At 50.4% G+C, this 23,223-nt stretch overlaps 1 protein-coding gene across 3 annotated transcripts in view; it reads right to left on the bottom strand.

Moving 5' to 3' along the window:
• The window catches only part of FLT4 (fms related receptor tyrosine kinase 4), a 41,796-nt gene extending 26,685 nt beyond the window's left edge, over positions 1 to 15,111 (bottom strand). For all 3 annotated transcript variants that reach the window (XM_068981235.1, XM_068981236.1, XM_068981237.1), the window contains exons 1-4: positions 15,014 to 15,111; positions 1,230 to 1,326; positions 316 to 560; positions 5 to 117 (exon numbers count right to left, since the gene is read on the bottom strand). In XM_068981235.1, the coding sequence (XP_068837336.1) occupies positions 5 to 117; positions 316 to 560; positions 1,230 to 1,326; positions 15,014 to 15,080 (522 nt within the window). In that variant the 5' untranslated portion in view covers positions 15,081 to 15,111. The remainder of the gene's footprint in view (positions 1 to 4; positions 118 to 315; positions 561 to 1,229; positions 1,327 to 15,013) is intronic.
• Between the last annotated feature and the right edge of the window lie 8,112 nt (positions 15,112 to 23,223).

Raw genomic sequence — 23,223 nt, 5'->3', positions numbered from 1 at the left:
CTACCGAGCGCAGCGTGACGTTCAGGCCGGGGATGGACACCAGGCAGGGCACCCACGTGGAGTCCTTCCTATTGACCAGGAGTGTGTCTGGCTTGTTGATGAATGGCTGCTCCCAGTCTGAAGAGAGGGGACAGGGTGTGGGAGGCGGGGCGGGGTTCAGGGAGTGTCTGCCCAGGTGTGGAGCCGCAGGGCAGCCCCCGTCCCCCAGGGTCCCAAGGCTGGGGTTGCAGCCACAGATGCCAGCCACCTCTTGAGGACCCAGGACCCTGTCCATGGCTCCCGAGTACCCTTGGGGTGGGTGCTGGGCCCCCTCACCTCTCACAAACACATAGGTGCTGGCTGCAGTGGTGCCCTCGATGCGAGCCTTGATGTACTTGTAGTAGCAGCGGTAGCTGCCTGTGTCGTTGGCATGGGCCTCCTGCAGCTGCAGAACCTTGCAGTAGGGCCGGGCGTCTGTGCCTTCACAGTCTCGCACCGTCCCCGTGTCCTCACCATCCTTCTCCTCTGGGACTAGCGCATCCTGAGCTCCCGGCCAGGCCCACTCCAGGGGGTGCTGCCCCCTGGTGAAGGAGGCAGGACATCAAGAGAGGCCCAGGCCGCAGCCCTGGGGGACAGTCCCTGTGGAGCCTCTCAAAGGCCCAGCCTTGCTCATAACCGACCTCACTCAGAGGTCAGGGCAGACCAGCAGTTGGGCACATAACACAGGGTACCCCTGAGCCCCCTGGGGCCCCTGCCTGGCTCCTGGGCCTGCATTTGGCAGGCTGTCCTTCAGAAAAGCCTGGGCCTCAGATTACAGCTGGGGCTGAAGGGAAGATAACAGCTTGGCGGTCTGTGCAGGTGGGTCTGGGGCCAGTGAAGGGTGGCAACCCAGCATCTGTGTGGGCTGACCTGGGGGTGGGCATGGGGTGGCCCGGGTCAGTACGGGTTGACTCAAGAATGGATGCAGGGTGATAGATCTGTGGTCCGGGAGATTGTGAGGGCTGGGTATGGGTGAAATGGGGTAGGGTGCAGGATGCCTGTGTCTACAGGGCAGGGGATGGTCTGTGCCTCTAGGAACCTATACTGAAGCCACCTGGGGGCACCCCTAAGCCTTGAGGCCTCTCTGCCTTGGGGTTGGGGTGCTGCCTTCTGAGTCCTTTGCCACCATCAGCTCCGCCTTCTGCAGTCTCCTTAGCCTGCTAGGTAGGAGGGACTCAGGCCCAAGCCCCCCCTGGGTGAGGGCTGAATACCTGCAGGAGATGGACAGGCTGTCACTGGAATCGATGACATATGTCTCTTCCGTGATGTTCAGGGCTGGTGGGGTCATGGAGTAGCCACTGGCCAGGCCTGGGTCGGGAGATAGGATTAGCGTGGGATTGGGTCATAAGTTCACATGACGATATTGATCTGGTGCTGGCGGGCCCCTCTGCAGGGCAGGTGCTGCCTAGCCTTTCAGCCCAGAGCAGGACTGATACGATCCAAGACATCTGGGAACCTCCGCCTCAGGCTCAGCCTGCCTGCTGGCTGCAGCCCCAAGTGAGCCCTGATTGAGGCCTGGGCTGAACTCAGGCCTCTGGTCCCCCAGGAGCGGAGCTGCCGACATGAAGTCAACAGGGGAGACCACAGGCTTCCTCCTACATTAGGCGAAGCCTGCCGTACATTTCCTTGGCATTAAGACCCCCCTTAGCCACTGCTTTTGAGGGGGTCCTGCACAGCGCAGCCCCCCAAACATGCCCCAGACTGAGGCCTTGGTTTCTCCCTGGGATTCTTCCTGTGGCCTTGCCCTCTTCTACATCCCATGGAATCCATCTCACATGTGCTTGGTTCCATCAGTTTCTCTTTGCCCCCAAGGGACCTTCAGGCTGCCCTTGCCCCCCACTCCCTGCTCCCCCTGCCTCAGCCCCTCCATGATTCCAACAGGTCTAATCCCCAAACAGAGAACTGCGTCGCCTGGTTAAACACTGTCCTGTAGCCCTCCAGGACCCCAGCCCTGCTGCCCACGCGGCTTCTTAGTCTCCATCCTCCTCCCAGCAGGAGAGTGTTGCGTGCATGTGTACACATGTGTGTGCCTCGGCATCTGTGGGCATAGATCTGCGTCTATAGGACTGATAATGTGTGTGATTTTGTGCGTGTGTGTTGCTGCGATGTCTGTGTGCATGCGCATATGATCCTGGAGGAGGGTGGGAGCAGGCCCCAGGGGAGGTCTGGGCCTGGAACTCTGGCAGATGCATCCTGCCAGGACCATCCTGAGACAACAGGAAGTGAGGACTGTGTGGCTGGAGGCCCAGGGCTCTGTTCTGTCCCTCCCCTGAGTCCCTGTCCTCCTGGGGGGCACAGCCCGCTGCCCTGCCCTAGGTCCACAGGGCCAGTTCCTCTGTCCTCCCCAGTTCAGCTTCCTGAGGCTTAGAGTCTTGCCCTGGCAGCAAACTGTGGGAGGCAGATCTTGGAGAAATCCCCACTATAGTTGGTTCTACATCACCCTGACCCCAAGCTGCCCTAGAAAGCAGCACAGGATGGCACACTCTGCACACCACGATCTCATTTCAGCATCACATGGACAAGATAGCTGCCAGGGTCTGGCCTCTTGCTGGCCAGACTTCTCTGTGTACTACACCACCACTGGTCAGAGGCAGACGGTCCTCATTGAGCATCTAATCTAACTAGCATCTAGTCCAGCCAGGGAACCTTTGGCCCTCCAGCCGGATTGCATGGCCAGCTGCTGGGACCACTATGCAGTCTCTCCTTAGCTTGAATTCAGTGCACCCCCTCCTGGCACTCAGGACAGAGGCCCCACCCTGGGGTCCCCAGGAGGGAAAGTAGCAGGTCCATTCCTTCCCAGGGTGGGTTCCAGCTCCCCATCACACTGCCTCACCTAGCCCTGGGGCTGCTCAGGTGGAGAGGCCCCACAGTGGGGAGGATTCCTTCTGGTGGTGAGGGGCCGGGAGTGGATGCCAGGAGGACACCTCTAAGGTGGGTTTTGAAAGAGAAGTAGGATTTTCCAGGCAGAAGAATGTGAATAAAGCCACTCTACAAACTGGCTTCCGACCTGCAGAAGCGGAGGAGGGGCAGGGATGATGGACTTGGGTTTGGACGTGTGAAGGGTGAAAGAACCAGCTCCCAAGTGGACCACTTGGGGTTCAGGCCTGAGGCTGGCGTTTGGGCACCAGAGCAGCCAGGCAGCGGCCAGGACCTGTTTGCCCTGGGCCATTTGTGCCCCATTGTGAGGGCTGTAGTGTTATGCTGGGCTGGGAAGGCCAAGCTGGAGCCCGCTTCCCTGAGGCGCTCCTCCAGGGCATGCCCTTGGCGCTAGAGCTATGGCAGTCGCCAGCCCAGCCTCCTTCGGCAGCTCTCCTTTGCTTCCAAGACAAAGCGGGGAGACCCCAGGCCTCTCCTGTCTGCCCACTCGTCTTCTTTCCAGCTTTATCGAGACATCTGAGAGGCACAGACTGCTCACTATTGTCCCAGAGTGCCAGACTTCATCCTGAAGTCTCTGTGTTCATTTTTTCACCCCGGACATTTGTACTTCCTTCCTTCCTGTGGACCTCCTTCTTTAGGTCCTAATTCACGAGTCCCTCTATAAGGGGCGGTCACTCAGGAGATGCTCAGGCGGTGCTGGCCCCTAGGCTTATGGTGCTGGAACACTTACTAGACTAAATCATGGTTTTCTGGTCACATCTGAACAAAGACTGCATTTTATTCATCTTCCTAACCTTAGTACAAAAGAGGCACACACCCCAAATTGAGGATATGTATTCAAGAATACGTGGGCAAACTGGGAGACTGTGGAGCGACAGGGAGGACTGATGCGCTACAGTCTATGGGGTTGCAGAGTTGGACAGGATTTGGTGAGGGAACAGCAACAAATTGAAGAATGGCAGGATGGATGAAGGATGATCAGATGAATGAATGGATGAATATGTGGAAGGATGGTGGGCTGAGTGGCTGGATGGGGTATGGCGCCCACAGGAGCTTCCTCCCTAGAGGCGACCATACCACCACAGGAAGCGTCTGAATCACTGTGCTAAATGGGAGGTTCACCCACTGTGCTTGCTGACCCCTTCACCCATCTGAGAGCCTTTGCTTTATTGCCACATGCCCTGAATTTCCCCGGTGCTCCTTTCCTCCGCCGCGCCGCCCGCCCTCCCCGCCCCCGCCACCACTTCCACTGGACCCTGTGTGAGCAGTAGTCTGCACTGTACACATCCCTGGCCTCCTCCATCCTTCCTGCCGTGACTGAAATCTGCATTTCTGAGGACACCGCTGTCCCTGGGGTGGTGACTGCTCCCCACTGCACACGTTGGAGAACTCCTTGTGGTCACTTCCCCTTCTCCAGCAGCACCGCCCGCTCCCCACTAAAGCTGTCATCAGCCCTGTCCTGGTCATTTCCCCTCATTCTCTGCTCCTGGCTCTCCAGGCCCCCCAACCTCAATCCAGGCCATTTCTCAGAACTTCGGCAGCCATAGGACTGAGTCACCAGCACCCCGCCTTCGCAGTCCTCATGTGCACTGTCCCCCGCCTCCCTGCAGCCCCTCACTTCCTGGGCATACCCGGGTCTTGGTCCACCCAGAAGCTGTCCCCATCAAGTGCCTATTTTCCTGTTCTTGCTTTGCCTCCTCCGTCTCCTGCTGAGTCTCACCAGGGCTAAGTCCTTCAACCTCATCAAAACGTCCAGGCCAGAAACCCCTCTGCACTGCCACCTCCTCCTGGCCCCACCCCTCTTCTGGCACTGCGTGGCCCACAGCTCATCATTCTGAATGCTCCCTTGCCCCTGCCTGCTTCCCCAGCCCTGCAATGCCCATGTCCCTGAGAGGCTCAGCAAGCAGCGCAAAGCCCAGGACCTGTGCTGACTCCCCTCTCTCCTGGTGGCAAAGCCTGACCGGCCTCGGGCTGAAGTCCAGGGTGGTCCCTCCTCCTTCCCTCTCAGCACTAATGAAGTAGAGGCATCAGATGGAGACCCCTCATCTTCCCACACTCAAATCCCACACCCTTCCCATACCCACATCTCTGACATTCCTGCTCCCAAGGCCAAGCCCTCCAACATGTCGGGGATCCCCCCCCCAGATCTGACCTCTGCAGATCATTTCTTTCTTTTCTGGCTACCAACTTTCCTCTATGCAATCATCTCCCATCTTGTAAACAAACAAACAAATAAACAAAAACTCTCCACTTCCTTGATCCTATATTCCCTTCCCCTTTTCTACCCCCATTCATAGTAAAAATTCTCTTCGCTGCCTCCTTCCTTTCACATTTGCTCATCTTCCCACAGAGGGCAGCCTCCCTCTACTCCCTGGAGCCACTGGCAAGGTATCCTGTAGCCTCTGTGCCGCTGCAGGAGGCTCTCCAGGGCAGACAGCAGAGCTGTCCCCTCTTCTGCTAGCTTCTGTGAGCTCACCCTCCTCCCCTTGTCTTCCATCCCTTCTGCCCAGCACCAAATACTGTTGCTCTTAAGTGGTCATGTATTAGGTTGGCCAAAAAGTCCATTCAGGTTATTCCATACGATCATATGGAAAAACCTGAACAACATTTTTGGCTGACGCAGTACTTATAAAATCTCTGCCTCCAGCCCAGAGCCCCTTCTCTCAACTGCAGCTTTAAGGGACAAAATCATGCTTAAATTTCATCAGTGACATTCGTCTATACTTCAAGGAACATCCAAACCTCTGACTGTGGCCTGCCCATCACCCCCTTTCCACACCCTCTTGACCAGGAGGTGTGACCACTCTGGCCTCCTGCTCTTGTCTTCCAGCCCCCGTGGCCCCAGGCTGTTCCATAGCACACCACGCTCCTTCCTACCCCACGCTTTTACACACACCACTCCTCCTGATGAGTCTCTGCTCACACGCCTTGTACAGCCAGGCCCTTCTCACTTTCAGGCCTCAGCTTAGACATGGCCTCTGCACTCCCACCCCCAAAACCTATGCTTGTCATAATATGTAATTTTGTTATTTACTTAGGTTATGTTTTTTCATTTCCTCCCCTAGACAATGCGTTTCAATGGGGTAAGGACCCAAACAGTCCCTTTTCCAGCCCACTCCATGCCTAGCACCGCACTTGACACAGAGCCAAGGCTCCATAAGCCCTTGTTGAATGAATAAACAAACGGACAGATGAACAAAAGGACAAATGAGTGGATGGATGGAAGGGTGGATGGGTGGAAGGGTAGAAATGTGGAAAAAAGAAAGGGTGGCTAGATGGAAGGACAGATGGACAGTCAGATGGAGGGATGGGGAGAAAGATGAATGGATGGATGGAGAGAAGGATGAATGAATGGCTGACTGAATGAATGGTTGGTTGGCTAAACAAACCTCTGCAGTCAACCTTTGGGTTAAAACTCTGTCAAACCTTGTGACTTTGTGAAAGATTCCAGTTTTAAAGGCCAGGTCCCCTGGTGACCATGAATAGCCCAGACTGCTCCGCAGCTGGGGGCGATTCAGGCCTGTGCTCCCATGCCTGAGGCTCTATACTGCGCAGCCCCCACACGCAACCCCAAAGAAGGCGCATCCTTCCTGCCTGGCTGTTGTCTGTCCCCGCTGTCCTTCCCTTCCCGAAGCAGGAAGCACTGTCATCCCGGCCTCTGCTGCACTCCCCCTGCCTTCCTGTTCCTGGCCCAGGAACTGGCTTCTTCCTTCCCCTGGCCAGCAGCCCTGGCCCCCTGGCCTGAGCAGAGCAGTCAGGGTAGGCGCCAGGTCGAGGTCAAGGGGCCAGAGTGCATCCCTCCTCTTCCCTGTGCTGTCAGCAGCCTTGGGCAGGGGGGCCCTGGGGTCAGCCGCAGGTGCTGGGCAGCACACCGGCATCCTGGGCGAGGGCAGACAGCAGGGTGGGAAGGCCGGCGGGCTAGATGCTGACCACATCCCAGCACTTGGCGCCTCATTTGATCCTTACACTTACTGGAAGGGAGGGACGGATTGGGAGTCCAGTCAACAGGGAGGACACTGAGGCTCCAGCCTCCACGTCAGCGGTAAGCAGCAGCTGTGCAGGAGCCCAAGTCTGCCCAAGTCCAGGCCCGTCCCTGCCTGGGACCCAGCCCTCACACTTCTCCGTCTCCTCCTCTCCATTGCCACCGCTAGTGCCGGTCTCCTGACCTCTCTGCTTCCTAGCAGTCTCCTCCCTGGCCTCCAATTTGTCCCTCAGCCCAAAGGACACCTTCCCTGGCTCCTTGTGGAGCTCCGGATCTGTAAAGGCCCTTGGCCCGGCCTCCAGAGCTCTGCCCTGCCCCACTGGCCCCCTTCCTGGCCAGTTTCACCTCCCAGTGCTTCTGCCACACAGTCAGGATATCAGCCACACCCAACGTCCCCCGCTGAGCACCCCAGGCACTCATCTACCACACAGGAAAGGGCTATATCATTGAGCGGCTCCTGAGGGCCAGGATGTCACTGGGCCACGTCTCTGTCCTGAGGCCCAGCATAGCCAACCCAGGCCCATGATATCAGGATGGTGCTCCAGCTCGGGGGTGCCATTCCACCTCTGGCAGTGTGTGGCAGTAGTGGTTTTTGCATTTGGCAATTTCCTATTTCAGGCCCTGTCATGATCACCCAGTGGGTAAGAGGGGCTGTACAGCAGTTCTGGTAGTCAGATCCATGGTCTCCTGAGCAGCTGTGCCCTGCAGACTGGAGACAAGCTGAGAGGGAAGCACCGGGGCCAGGCGAGGCCAGGTGGGGGCTCTGTGCAGCAGTCCCAGGGCTCAGCCAAGCTGGAGAGCCTGCTCTCCCTTCACTCTTAGGGCCGGGCTTGTGCACTGACCTCGGGGGAAGGCTCACGGCGTGTTCTGCCTTGGCGTTCTCCCCAGCTCCAAGTAGATGGCAGTCTCTGTGCTTCCAGAGAACAAGGGTGAGGGCATCAGAGAACAAGGGTGAGGGCATCGGTCCTCCTGCCTCCCGCCCTGCGGGGCTGAGAAGGCTAAGCCGGGAGGGGCTGTTCAGAGAGAGTGCTCAGCCCTGAGAGCCCAGCTGTGTTCCCGGCAGTGTCACTCTGACTGTATGACCTTGGGCAAGTCACTTCCCCCAGTCCACACTTATGACATGAGAATTGTCCCCAGGATCACTGAGTACCACAGACCACAAATAACGTACTATCACATGAAGAACAGTGGTAAGATATGCTGTTGCGGGCTGAGGCACACTGAGAGCCTCTTCCAGCTTTGGAAAAGCTTTGCCTTTCACAGCTGGAGCAGCTACTGTGATTTGGTGCTCTGGCCACAGTGCCAAGGTTTGGGGCGATCAGATAAAGTCTTACCAGTGGAAGGGAGTGTTCACATGAGTTGAAAAGGACTTTGTAGAATGAATAAGAAATCGTTGGTCCAGGAGGAGGGCGCAGAGGACAGAGGGCCCTGTGGCAGAGTGCTGGTGACCTTGGGCTGTCAGGCAGGCAGAGCTGTCAGGGTGGCAGTGCACAGCGTGGGGCAACAGGCCCCAGAGTGGGGCCACAGGTCACAGGCCTAGCCGTAGGCTCTTGGCAGGCTCATTTAACTGGAGCCCTGCTCAAGGTGTGCTTCCTCCTCCTAGAGTTGGCCCCAAGACTTCAAGCCCACCTCTGAGCTCCCCCATCCTCCCTGGCAGCCCTCCTGAGCTCCAGCCCTGGGGGGCTCTGCTTCCCAGATGTTTCCTGCCAAGTGCCCCCAGCCCTAAGACCTAGACCATCCCCACTACTGAGGAGGACAAGGAGCCACAGGGCAGCACAGAAGTGTCCCCGAGCCCAGATAAGCAAGCATTTAAAGGGTAGAGAATTCCCAGTATTGGCAAGGCTGTGAGCAAACAGGCACTCACAGAAATGAAAATTATGCTCATTCACTTTGACCCTCAAATTCTGCTTACTCCAATACATCCTGTTACGACAACAGACAACAAGCGCAAACACTTTCTGTATGCCAGCACAGCCTACACACTTGTGCGTACCACACCCCTCTATTGCCCCCCTGAAAGAAGAAAGTGAAAATGTTAGTCACTTAGTCATGTCCAGCTCTTTGTGACCCCATGGACTGTAGCCTGCCAGGTTCCTCGGTCCATGGAGTTCTCCAAGCGAAAATACTGAAGTGGGTAGCCATTCCCTTCTTCAAGGGATCTTCCCAACCCAGGGATTGAACCCAGGTCTCCTGCATTGCAGGCAGATTCTTTACCATCTGAACCACCAGGGAAGCCCCCTGAGGTAGGTACTATCCTGATCATTTTTCAGATGAAAAAACTAAGACACAGAGGTTAAGTTAACTAGTCAGAGATTACCTTTGGGTGACAAGATTATGGAAACTGCTGTTTATACCTTCTCAGAACCAGCATCAACAGCAGAGTGGCTGGAAGCCCCAGGGTCACTTGTCGCCTCTCCCTACCACCCTGGCAAAGTGCTTTGCACTCCCAGAGCTCCAGCATTGAGCAGCAGATGTCCTCTAGCCTGAGTGCGACCCCTTGACGTTCTGGGACTGCCCTTTGCAGCCCCTTTCCTTGCAATCCGACTGTCTGGCCAGCCTCAGTGTCCCATCCCTGGGTTACCACTCTTTCGTCTCCCCACTAGTCCAGGCCTTTCGCAATGGTTAGAGGATCCTTTAAGAACACAAATCCTTTTTCTACCTAAAACCATTTCCTGCCTCTCTGCTGCTTGGAGATGGAATCTGAGTTTCTCATATGACTCTCTAGTCACTCTTGTCACTTGCCTGGTACCTGCTCCAGCCCTAGGCTTGCATTTTTAGGTTCCTGGGAGCCTCTCTGCACATTTCCACAGCTTCATGCAGCAGCCTGACTGATTACACTCAACAGTTCCTCAATGCAAGGATTAGATCCTTTCCAGGGTGGGACTTGGCCCTGGATTGCTCTTGACTGGCTTTGAGGATCCAGGGAACAAAATTAGAGTGCACAGCGTGTGGGCGAAGGTGGAGGTGGGGATGGAGGGCAGAGGTCCTGCATTGAAGCACGCACACCTGTCAGGGGCAGATCCAGGGGGAAGCCACGTGTCTAGTGGCATGCTGGTTTTGAAAGCTCTCTGGGGCATCTAGGTGAAAACGTCCACGAGGTGGTCAGCAATTTAGGACCCCACATGCCCACCTTGCTGGAATATGGACACACCAGCTATGCCTGCCACTTCCTACTCCTTAGCCCTTCTGCCATGTGGCACCAGACCCCAGACACCTGTCACTTCCCTCAAAGCTGCTCTGACAATCTAATGAGCCATTTCACTCCTCTAATTTTCTAATTAATTTTACTAATCTCCAAAATGAGGACAATAGCCTATGTCACAAGGTTAAAATCTTCACACACCCTGTGTGGAGAAATTTGATTAACCATTTCAGACTGAGGTGGAACTCACTGGTAGTGTGTGCGCACGTCTGTGTATGTGTGTGTGTGCATAAGTGATGCTTCACACAAACAAAACTTCATTAGGTAGAATTCTGAAGAGCTTTGAGGATGGTGTTTAGGTTGGATAAGGATGAGAGTCTCCCGTGAACCTACCCTAAAGCTTAGATTCTGTGCTCCTGGGGCACACAAGGGGTGGGGAATGAAGCTCTCTTCCTGCCCCAGTAGATTCCTCCCACTTGGTGCAGCATCACCTTCTGCCTGAAATTCTTAGCAGCCTCTCGCACGTATGTGGAGCAGAAGAAAGCTCACACACTGAGACTGTGGTGTGGGTGCAGGTTAGGTGGATATGGGGCTCGGGCTCCTCTTGGAGGAGGCCCTCTAGCAGGAGGGCCTGTACCACCAGCCCAAGGGGACTGAGGAAGGCTCAGATCTGTGTTTCAGAGTGGTCTTGCTAAAGCAATTTTTGGAAGCAGGGAGTGTTGGAGAGGCTGAGTGGGACTGTAGGCTGCTTGAGTATCCTCAAGGGGTGAGATGGGGGAAGAGCACCCTAGTAGGTGCAGGGCGCCCCGTGCAGCAGTCATGGGTGCAGCCAGCTTTACCAGGCAGTTGCCCTGGCCTTTCTGGGGTCAGGGCTCTGCTCTGTGGCGGCAGGACGGGCAGTGTTATCAGACAGCCCAGCTGGCTCAGAGGTGGCCCCCCAGTGCTGCTAAATCTGGGCCACGGGCTCCTGCTGCAGGAAGAGGGAACGCAGGCAGGATGTCCTCTCCTGTGGCCGGCAAGTCCTTTCCCATGAACCCATGCTGACCTCACCGGCCACGTGGCGGGGCTCCCCCACTTGCCACCCTGACTTGTGCGTGCTCACGGGGCCACCCGCACCCCATCCGGCCCTCGGAGATGGGGGTGGCCGGGGACACTGGAGCCAGGCAGGGCTGTGCCTCTTTCGGGCCACACCCAGCCTCAGTGGCAGCCAGTCCCAAAGCCTGCATCTTCCTGCTCCCAGACTTCTCCTTTCAGTGTGACCGGAAAACGGAGATCCCAGAGGAAGCCAGTGTCTGAAAAGGATCGAAACTCAGGAATCCCTGGCTCCAGCTGGACACGTTGGCCATGTCTTGTTCAGAGGTCGGTGCAAGGAGTGTGGGAGTCTCTGGACTCCTCTCTCTACCCATCCCCCTTCGCCAAGGGATATCTCAGGACTGTGGGGCACAGACTAGGTCCTGGTGGAAAGAAATCTGCATGGTGGGGGGAAACACCAAAATGGCAGCAGGAGGGGTGTAAGCTAGATGCAGGAAAAACCTTCCCCTCATGACTGAGACCCCACTTAATTTCCCCGGATTCCCTGACTTTCCTCTATCATATCACACTCCCAACTTTCTTCCTTCCTGCCTTTGACTGGAGGCCCTGCCTCCCCAGTGGAACGCCTCATTTTCCCCATCTCCTCCTCTTCTCAGGGTTCCCATCTGGTAAACAATTTCATGATCTATTCTGCCACTTCAGCCAGAGACTGGCACTCGTCCCTCTCTCTCCACCATCCCTGCTGCCTCCTTCCCTGGTATATCTCCTGGGTGCACCTGCAGCCTCCTTGTTGTGGCCTTGCATCTGCTCTTGCCCCTCTGGCGATGCCTTCAGGGGAGTCTGACCATGTGGCTCCCAGCTACACCCGCCCCCCCCACTTCCAGGTGTGCCGCTAGCTCCTGCGTCTCCATTTCCTGTCTCTTCCACCCCATTGCTCTGCCCCCAGGACTTTAGCCTCATCTGATCACCATCTGACTTTTCTGTCTCTGGGCCTTTGAGGCAGTCTTTGTCCTACTTGGAACCTCTTTCCTGGAGTCTGCAGACCCCTCAAGGAAGCTCCAAGCTGGAAGCAACTTGGTGGAGCCCACACCACCAGCTGGACCACACTGGGCTCACTGAGCACTATCACCCCTGGGCTATGATGTCATGTGTGTGCCCCTGCAAGTCTGGCACTTGAGAAGCTCCTGCAGAATGGACTTGGTCCAAATCTTCTCTTTGCCACCCTGAGCAGACACTATAGCTTTCACCTTGCACAGGACTATAGTCCCCTTCGCTGGTTAGGCTGCCTGCCACTGCCTGGGGGTCAGGGTGGGGGTGGCACAGCAAGGAGATGGCCAGACAGTCCCCTTGTCACACCTCATGCCCAGCCTGGCGCCTGGTCATGTGGACACTGTGCTGTGGGGAGGCAGAGTCCTTCGGCCACACTGACCCAGTGCCTCCAGCATGCTGGGTCTGTGAGCACACCTGTATGTGAGTCCTCAGAGCACTGAGCTAAGGCCAGTGCTGTACCTGCACTGACTCACGTGCCCGCCCCTCTCCCACACCTCTGTCCCCACCTGGTTCTGGCTCAGGGCTGAGGAGCAGGGACAGGAAAGAGCTGGGATGGTCATGAGTGTCTCAGCCGTGGCAAGAACCAGTATCCTCATGGCTGGCCAACCAAGCCTCCTGGCAATTGCCTCCTTCCCCACATGCCCCTGAGCTGACTGCCCACCGTTCAGAGGCACAGACAGCCTCTCTAGAGTCTAAGCCCCAAGAGATCAAGCCTGTAGGAGGTGGCCTCTGCCATCTGCCTTCTCTAGAGGGACACGATTGGGGTAAGGAGTCCAGCCCCAAGCACAGCCCCTCAGAGCGTGCCAGCTGGTTGCAGTGCTATGTGTGGGCAAACTGAGGCATAAGGAGAGGAAGGGAGGGGTCCAGGCAACACAGCAAGTTAAGGGGTAGAGCCAGGAAGGAGCCAGCTCTGGGACAAGCACCACATCTCTGAGGGTCGCCTTCAGCCCAGGCTGCTCACCTGCCAGCATGTGGCCTCCCATTGGGGCTGCACTGGAATGTCTGTGCTTCTGCTCCAGCACCCCCATCAGTCTAGGGGCTTCTCAGGTCCTCTTCAGCCCCAAAGTGGGTGGCACAAGTATCAGGCTCAGGGACTGTGGCAATGGTCTACTCTCAACAGGTTATCTCCCTACCAGCCGTGCCCTGGTCCAGCCAAGGCCATCCCCCTCCACGGGCCCCTTAGCTTCATTCTTTCTCTTCTCCCTCACTGCCCAACTTTGGTAAGAATCACCTGTACTCACTGCAAGACTGACTTATCCCCCCTCTGTCTGCCACCTTGCACTCTGCTCTACTCAGGAGCACCAGGACGTGAGTCTCTCCTGGTTTTCCTTACACTCTGCACGTTGGATGTTTTCTATCTCCCTGGAAGCCTCTCGCTCTCTGGTCCCCTCTTTGGGGAAGATGGTCCCATGCTGGGACAGCTTCCTCTTCAGCCTCTCTCCTGAGCCTTGGACACTATACCCACTGCCTGCTGGATGTCTTCTCAAGGTGGGATATCCCACTCAGCCCTGAAGTCCAACCACGGCACGGGTGCAGGGGAGCAAAGAAGGGCCAAGAGGCAGCCCCTCTGCTCAGACCTGCCCTGACTTGGAGGCCAGAAGTTGTCTTCTTCCATCCTCCTCCCCCTAGGTTCACCCACACTTCCCTTCACTCCACTCTCCCCAGCCCTTCAGCCCATATAGACACAGAGAATGGGGTTCTTGTATCCCAAAGACCTGGGCTGAACATGTCCTTTACTACTGGCTTCCTGAGGACTTTGGGGGAAGTTACCCCTGTCCTTGGTTCAAGTGTTCCCGTTTGTAAAAAGGGTCTAACATTTCCTTGTGAGGATTAAAAGAAATGAAACATGTAAAGCCAGTATTCAAAGCCAACAGTGTTTAAAAATAGAGGTATCCATTTCTCCCTTCAGATCTTTCAGAACTACTCCCTCAGACACTGGGGACCCATGATCGGTCCTCCGCCCTCTGACCCCCAGGGTCACTGGATCTCTCATGGGCTTCCAGCTCATCTGCCTCTCATTCCTGATGCTTTCCCCCTGACGTCTGCAAATAGCCACCCCTCCCTCAGTCCCCAAACTCTCTTCCCTCCGATCGCTCAGAGGCAACCTTTAGTCATGTTCCCATCACCTGTTTCCACACTGCCTCTCCTGTGTTGAAGACCCTTCTTTGCAGCCCCTGCCTTATGATCCTTAGCTTGGCCATCCAGGGTGCTACCCCCCAAATATGGCGAGGGCCGGCCTTCTGCCTCTCCTGCCATGCTGATCACTTACGAGCTGCTGACTCAAGATCAGCCTCAAAATCCAACAACTGCGCCCAGTTTTCCCGGACTACGCCTGATTCCCTCCATCCCTTGGGACTGCTCCATCCCAGCAGCCCTTGGCCTGGGGAAAGTGAACAGCAACCAGAGTTCCCTCAGGAACGCTGATCTCGAGCGCAGACTAGAGTCGCGGGGAGGTGCGCCTCCGGGACTACGACCCGGCGGGGACTGCAACCTCTGCGCTGGGGGACAACCTCAGTGCGCGCGGATCGCAGGATAGAGGAGTGCGGTGCCCCGACTCCGCAGAAAAGCGTGTAAGCAAGCGAAGGATCCAGGCTGAGGATGCAGCGCGAAGGGGCCCGGGTCCAAGGGAGCTGAACCATAGACGTGGAGTGAAGTGGAGAACCAATCTCCACGCTGCTGGGCTGCCCCGCGGCCCGTCCTCTCCCTTTCCTCATCCCGGCAAGCCCGGCCCGACTCTCTGTGCTCCTTCCGGGATCTGAAGTCCTGGCTCTCAACCCTGTCTCCCCTCGTGCCCAAGGGTCCCGCGGGCCCCGTCCCCCGACCGGTCTCGCGTCCGTGCAGTCCCACCATTTGCCCAGGGAAAGCGTCCCCGCTCGTGGCCAGCTGCGCACTGGGGCCGGCGGAGGGCTCACCACGCTCGTTGTCGAGCAGTCCGAGGCAGAGCCACAGGCGCAGGCACAACGCGGCACCCCGCTGCATCTCCGGCCGCGGTGGCGCGGATCAAACGTGCGACCGCAGCTCTCGCTTGAGTGTGGGCGCCAGGCACCGCGCAGGCGGGGCCGGGGCGGGGCTGCGGCCGGGGCGGGGCTCCCGCGGCGGGCCTTGGCATCGAAAAGCAGCCCTCGCACCTCTTAGGACCGCCCTCTAGCCTAGGAGACTGCCGCAGAGATGTGAGGGTGCTGGTGGGAGGGCTGGTCCGTGCCCCACTTCCGAGTCAACCGCAACCCTTCAGGTTGGCCGTTGTGAGTTAAAAAGGGCATGAACCCAGCCGCCAAGATTGGACAAAACGTGGCAGCACGTATTTTTCTGTAATTTTCTTCAGTTAATAAATACTATGTTTAAAGTAGGAAAAAGAAGAAAGCAATATAATTTAAAATAGCAATATATCAAATCTTTGAGACCATTCAGTAAACTTTATCTTACCGCCTACGTGGTGTAGATGGAGACTGTACCCTTGGGCCAGGCACCCAGTATAACTAACCTCCATACTGCAGGCATGTCCTCTTTAGATTTCCTCCAAATAGTTTTGCTCTGAGCTCATTCATAAGTCCTTTCATCAGGTGACAGTTTGCTCTCTGACTTGGCAACCCTTTCATAGACTTCCTTTCTCTTTTCAGTTCTGTCTCTAGATTCTTCCTATTTAAAAACAAATCCCATGAGCATGACTGTCTCCCTCTGCTGCTTTCATAATCACACTTTTACTATCCCTCCCCCTACCACCTGCAAAAGTCCATTCATCCTTATCAAAAACCATTGTTGAAAACAATTGTCACTAAATCTCTAATGCAAGAAAGAATGGAACTTAAGTTGTAATCATATATGGAATATTTAATAAATAATGTGAAAGGTAGGCAACCAAATAAATGAAGTTAGATCCTTTTCCTCAACCACATGTTGCTTTTCTTTCAACTTTTGTTGTTAGTTTTAATATATTGAAATTTGGTTTTAATATATTGTATTTAGTTTAAATATGTTGATATATAATCAATGTACTATAAATGAGAATTTTAAAGCAAACACTTCTGTTTCAGTCCCACAGATTAAAGAATATAAAATGGCACAAGCTTTCCAGAAGCTTGCCCTTTCTCCTCCTTAACCCCCAAATCCTGGCTTTATCATTTCCCTGCTTTTCTTTATCATTTTATTTCCCAGATATGTTTTGCTTGTTTTTAACCTTGTTTAAATGGATTCATTGCATAATCTTTTGCTCAGCATCTTTTGTGAGATTCATGTGTATTGCTATGAAGACCTATGAAAAAGTAAGTGTTAGTCTTGTCTGACTCTTTGTGACCCCATGGACTGTAGCCCACCAGGCTCCTCTGTCCATGGAATTCTCCAGGCAAGAATATTGGAGTGGGTTGCCATTTCCTTCTCTAGGGGATCTTCCTGACCTGGGATTGAACCTAGATCCCCTGCATTGCAGGAACTTTACACACTGAGCCACTGGGCATGCCCTATACTTCACTGAAGACCAACACTTCACTCATTTTCACTGATGCATAGTCTTCTGTGTGATACAACACAGTTCACTTGTGCACCTACTGTTGATGGAAGTTTGAGTTGTTACCAGTTTCCAACTTTTCTGCTACAAACATATGTTTTTTGGTATACATGTGCCCTGTTCTCTAAGTTACATGTACAAGAGTGACACTACTAGATTTCTTCTACTTTGTAGTTGGTACCAACTATTCTTCCCTTATTTGTACATTTTGCACTGTGATTAGTTCCCTGTGTTCCACACCTTCACTGACACATATGTCAGTTTTAATTTTCGAATTTAGCCATTTTAATTGATTTGTAGTGGCATCTCTTTATGGTTTTCACTAGATTTTCCCTAATTCATGTTGAACTTGAGAACATTTTTTATAATTTTCCATTTGAATGTCAAGTCTTTTGCTTCTTAGCACTTCCTATTGTCTTTTTTTGTATTGATTTGTAGGTTTTATTTTTTTCTTTTGGCTGCTGAAATGTTTTAATCTATTTTTTTAAACTTTTATTTTGTATTGGGGTGTAGCCAGTTAACAAACAATGCAATGTTGTGATAGTTTTAGGTAAACAGTGAGGGGACTCAGCTATATATATATATACATGTACATATATACATGTACATGTATATATATATACTCCCCCAAACTCCCCTCCCATCCAGACTGTTACATAACATTGAACAGTGTTCCATGTGCTATAATACTAGGTCCTTGTTGGTTATCCATTTTAAATATAGCATTGTGTACATGTCCATCCCCAAATCCCTAATTATCCTTTCCCCCTGTCCTTCCCCTTGGCAACCTTAAGTTTGTTCTCTAAGTCTGTGAGTCTCTTGTTGTTTCATAAGTAAGTTTCTTTGTATCATTTCTTTTTAGATTCCACATATAATGGATGTCATACAATATTTCTCCTTCTATGTCTAACTTACTTCATTAAGTATGACACTGTCTATGTCCATCCATGTTGCTGCAAATGGCATTATTTCGTTCTTCTTCATGGCTGAGTAATATTCCTATATATATATATATATATATATATATATATATATATATATGTACCACATCTTTATCCATTCCTCTGTCGATGGACACTTAGGTTTCTTCCATGTCTTGGAATGAATGCAATGAATATTGGGATGCATGCATCCTTTCGGATCATGTTTTTCTCTGGATATATGCTGAGGAGTGGGATTGCAGTGTCATATGGTAGCTCTATTTTTAGTTTTTTAAGGAACTTCCTTACTGTTCTCCATAGTGGCTGTATCAATTTACATTTCCACCAACAGTGTAGGAATATTCCCCTTCTCTTCACATCCTTTCCAGCATTTATTGTTTGTGGATTAAAAAAATTCATTAGTTTGTTTTAATTGGAGAATAATTACTTTACAGTATTGTGGTGGTTTTTGCCATACACAGACATGGATCAACCACGGGTGCATATGTTTCCCCCAACTTGAACCCCCCTCCCATCTCCCTCCCCATCCCATCCCTCTGGGTTGTCCCAAAGCACCAGCTTTGAGTGCCTGCTTCATGCATCAAACTTGCACTGGTCATCTGTTTTACATATGGTAATATACATGTTTCAATGCTATTATCTCAAAACATCCCACCGTTGCCTTCTCCCACAGAGTCCAAAAGTCTGTTCTTTACATCTATGTCTCTTTTGCACACTTGCATATAGGATTGTCATTACCATATTTCTAAATTCCATATATATGCATTCATATACTGTATTCGTTTTTCCCTTTCTGACTTACTTCACTCTGTATAATAGGCTCCAGTTTCATCCACCTCATTAGAAATGACTCAAATGCATTCTCTTTTATAGCTGAGTAATATTCTATTGTGTATATGGATCACAACTTCCTTATCCATTCATCTACCAGTGGACATCTAGGTTGCTTTTATGTCCTAGCTATTGTAAACAGTGCTGCAATGAACTTTGGGGTACATGTGCTTCTTTCAATTCTGGTTTCCTTGGTGTGTATGCCCAACAGTGGGATTGTTGGTTCGTATGGCAGTTCTATTTCCACTTTTTAAAGGAATCTTGTTTGTGGATTTTTTTGGTAATAGGCATTCTGACTGGTGTGAGGTGATATCTCATTGTAGTTTGGACTTCCATTTCTCTAATAATTGGAGATGTTTAACATCTTTTCATGTGCCTGTTGGCCATCTGTATGTCTTTGGAGAAATGTCTATTTAGGTCTTTTGCCCATTTTTTGAGTGGTTGTTTGTTTTAATGCCATTAGGCATCATTTGCTATTTGTAAAATTTGGAAATTAATCCCTATTGGTCATATCATTTGCAAATATTTCCTTCCAATTTTTGGGTAGTCATTTCATTTTGTTTATTGTTTCCCTTACTGTGCAGAAACTTTTGCATTTATTTTTGATTTTATTTTTATTATTCTGGGAAACAGATTTAAGAAGACATTGCTGTGGTTTATGTCAGAGAGTGTTCTGCCTATGTTTTCCTCTAGGAGTTTTATAGTATCTGATCTCACATTTAGGTCATTAATCCATTATGAGCTTATTTTTGTGAATGGTATTACACAAAGAATGATCTAATTTCATTTTTTTTACATGTAGCTATCCAGTTTCCCCAGCACCGTTTGTTGAAGAGACTGTCTTTCCAACATTGTGTAATCTTGCCTCCTTTGTCATAGATTAATTTGTCATAGGTGCATGAATTTCAGGGTTTTCTATCCTGTCACATTGATCTATAGTTCTACTTTTGTGCCCGTATCATACTATTTTGACGAATGTAGCTTTGTAGTATAGTCTGAAGCCAGGGAGCCTGATTCCTCCAGGTTTATTGTTCTTTTTCAAGATTGATTTGGCTATTTGGGGACTTTTGTGTCCCTATACACATTTTGAGATATTTTTACTAATTCTCTGAAAAATGTCCTTGGTAGTTTGATCGAAATTACACCGAGTCTATAGATTGCCTTGGGTAGTTTAGTCATTTTGACAGTATTGGTTCTTACATTCCACAAACTTGATATATCTTTCCATATGTTTATGACTTTGATTTCTTTCATCACCATCTTATAGTTTTTGGAGTACAGGCTTTTTTATTTCCTTAGGTAGGTTTTTTCCTAGGTATTTTATTCTTTTTGATGTGATAGTAAATAGAAATGTTTCTTAATTTCTTTTTCTGATCTTCCATTGTTAGTGTATAGAAATGCAACAAGTTTCTGTGTATTAACTTTGTAACCAGCAACATTACCAAGTTCATTGATGAGCTCCAGTAGTTTTCTGGTACCACCTTTAGGATTTTCTACATATAGTATCATGGTACCTGCCATTAGTGACAGTTTAACTTCTTCTCTTCCAATTTGGATTCCATTTACTTCTTTTTCTTCTTTGATTGCTATAGCTAAGACTTCCAAAACTATGTTGAATAAAAGTGGTAAAGCAGATAGAAGAAGTAAGAACTACAATCCTGCAGTGGCTAGAATGAAAACCACAACACAGAAGGTTAATCAGAATGAAGAAGCAGAGTGTTAGTTCCCAAGATGAAGGGACAAGACAAAACCCCAGAGGGAGATTCTGGTTCAAGTTGGCAGAGTAGAAGAACCTGTACTCCTCTCCTCCTCTGTGAACACCAAAATTGCAACTAGTTGTTGAAAAGCCATCAACATGAGGATGCTGAAACCCAGCAAAAAAGATACCGTACATCCAAAGACAAAGAGGAAACTGCAACGAGATGGTAGAAGGGGTGCAAACACAATAAAATAAAATCCTATACCCAGTGAGTGGGCAACTCACAACATGGAGAACCATATAATACCAAAGAATCTCACTGTTATGAAGGTTCTTAGCCTCATATCAGGCTTCCCAGCCTGGGGAGCTGGCAAAGGAATTGGAAATCCCCAGGAAGTCTGACTTTGAAGGCCAGTGGGATTTGATTTTAGGACTTCCACAGGACTGGGGGAAACAGAGACTCATTCTTGGATGGCACATACAAAACCTTGTGCACACTTAGACCCAAGGGAAAGGAGCAGTGATCCCACAGGAGACTGAACTGGACTTACCTGCTAGTGTTGGAGGGTCTACAGTGGAGGAGTGGGGTGGCAATGGCTCACCCTGGGATGCGGGCACTGGCAGCAGCGGTCCTGGAAAGAACTCCATGGCATAAGTCCTCTTGGAGGTCACTGTTAACCCTATTATAGGGTCCCCATAGACCCCAGGGCTGCATCCCCATAGGCCAAACAACTAACAGGAAGGGAGAGCACCACCACCCATCATCAGATTTTTAGATTTAAGTTTTATTGAGCTTGGCTCTGCCCACCAATGCCCTGTTTTCCCCCCCACCAGTGCCTCCCATCAGGAAGCTTATACAAGCCTCTTAGCCTCATCCATCAGAGGGCAGCAGCAGAAGAAAGAAGAACCACAATTCCACAGTGGCTAGAATCAAAATCACACCACAGAAGGTTAACCAGGGTGAAGAAAACATAGGGTTTTGTCCCAGATGAAAGGGCAAGATAAAACTCCAGAAAAACAACCAAATGGAGACAGGCAACCTTCCAGAAATAAAAATCAGAATAATGATAGTGAAGATGATCCAAGATTTGGGGAAAAGAATGGAGGCAAGAAATAATTACCAATGACCTAGAAAACTAAAGAACAAACAGAGATGAACAATACACTAGAAGGAATCAGTTAGCAGAATAAATGATGCAGAAGAATGGATAAGTGACCTGGAGGGCAGAATGGTGGAAGTTACTGATGCAGAACAGGATGTAGAAAAATGAATGGAAAAAAAAGACAGCCTAAGAGACCTCTGGAACATTAAATGCACTAACATTCGCATTATAGGGGTTCCAGAAGAAGAGAGAGAAATGACCTGAGAAAACATTGAAGAAATAATACCTGAAAACTTCCCTAATATGGGAAAGGAAATAGTCAACCAAGTCTAGGAAGCATAGAGTGTCTCAGGCAGGATAAACCCAAGGAGGAACACACCAAGACACAGAGTAATCAAATGAATGAAAATTAAAGACAAAGATAAAGTATTAAAAGCAACAAGGGGAAAACAACAAATAACATACAAGGGAACATCCATAAGGTTATCAACTGATTTCTCAACAGAAACTGTATGACTCAGAAGGGAATGGGATGATACACTTAAGGAAATGAAAAAGAAGAACCTATAGCCAAGAATATTCTAACCAGCAAGACTCTTGTTCAAATTTGACAAAGAAATCAAAAGTTTTACAAACAAGCAAAAGTTAAGAGAATTCAGCACCACCAAACAAGCTTTACAACAAGTTCTAAAGGACCTCCTCTAGGCAGAAAATGCAAGCCTAGGAAAAGACCTACACAAAATAAACCCAAACAATTTAGAAAATGTTAATATGATCATACATATCGATAATTACCTTAACTGGAAATGAATTAAATTCACAAACCACTAGGCAAAGACTGGCTAGGCAGATGAAAACATGTGCATATATATAATAATTTTCCTTCCACTTACCACATCATTCCACTTAACCCCCAAATTGTATGTAATTATTTTATATTGTTAGGTTAATCATGTTTCCTTTATGGCTTGCAATTGTAATTATATTTTATATTTTGTCCAGCTATTGATTGTGAAAACTGGTAAAGATCTTTTACTATTGTGATTATGTCAGTATTATTCACTTAATATCATGGTATCATGATTGGTCAACAGAAAACAATAGAAAAAATAGAATTAGAGTGGTGAGAGTTGACATTCTTGTCTTTTTCCTGATCTTAGAGGAAATACTTTCAGCTTTTCACTATTGAGTATGATGCTAGCTGTAGGTTTGTCATATATGGTCTTTATTATGTGGAGGTATGTACAATCTATGCCCACTTTTTAGAGAGATTTTACCATAACTTGGTGCTGAATTTTGTCAAAAGCTTTTTCTGTATTTATTGAGATGATCATATGGTTTTTATTCTTCAATTTGGTGATATAGTGTAACACATTGATTGATTTGCACATGTTGAAAAATGCTTGCATCCCTGGGCTTTCCTTGTGGTTCAGTTGGTAAAGTATCTGCCCGCAATGCAGGAGACCTGGGTTTGATCCCTGGGTTGGGAAGATACCCTGGAGAAGGGAAAGGCTACCCACTCCAGTATTCTGGCCTGGAGAATTCCATGGACTGTATAAACCCATGGGGCCCACGAAGAGTTGGACACAACTGAGTGACTTTCACTTTCTCACTGGGATGAATCCCACTTGATCATGGTGCATAATCTTTTTATTGTACTGTTGGATTCTGTTTGTTAGTATTTTATTGAGGATTTTTGCATCTTTGTTCATCACTGTAATTTGTGTATGTGTGTGTGTGTGTGTATGTGTGTGTGTGTGTGGTATGTTTGTCTAGTTATGGTATCAGGGTGGTTGTGGCCTTATAAAATTAGTTTGGAAGTTTTCCTTCCTCTCCCATTTTTTTGGCACAATTTCACAAGGATAGGTGTTGACTATTCTCTAAATGTTTGCTAAAATTCACCTGTGAAGCCATCTGGTCCTGGACTTTTGTCTGTTGGGAGGTTTTTAATCACAGTTAAAATTTCAGTGCTTGTGATTTGTCAGCTCATATGTTTTATTCCTTCTTGGTTCAGTCTAGGGAGACTGTACCTTTCTAATAATTTGTC

Source organism: Capricornis sumatraensis, chromosome 9 (assembly GCF_032405125.1).
Source record: "Capricornis sumatraensis isolate serow.1 chromosome 9, serow.2, whole genome shotgun sequence".
NCBI lineage: Eukaryota > Metazoa > Chordata > Mammalia > Artiodactyla > Bovidae > Capricornis > Capricornis sumatraensis.
This window is presented reverse-complemented; position numbering and strand designations above follow the sequence as displayed.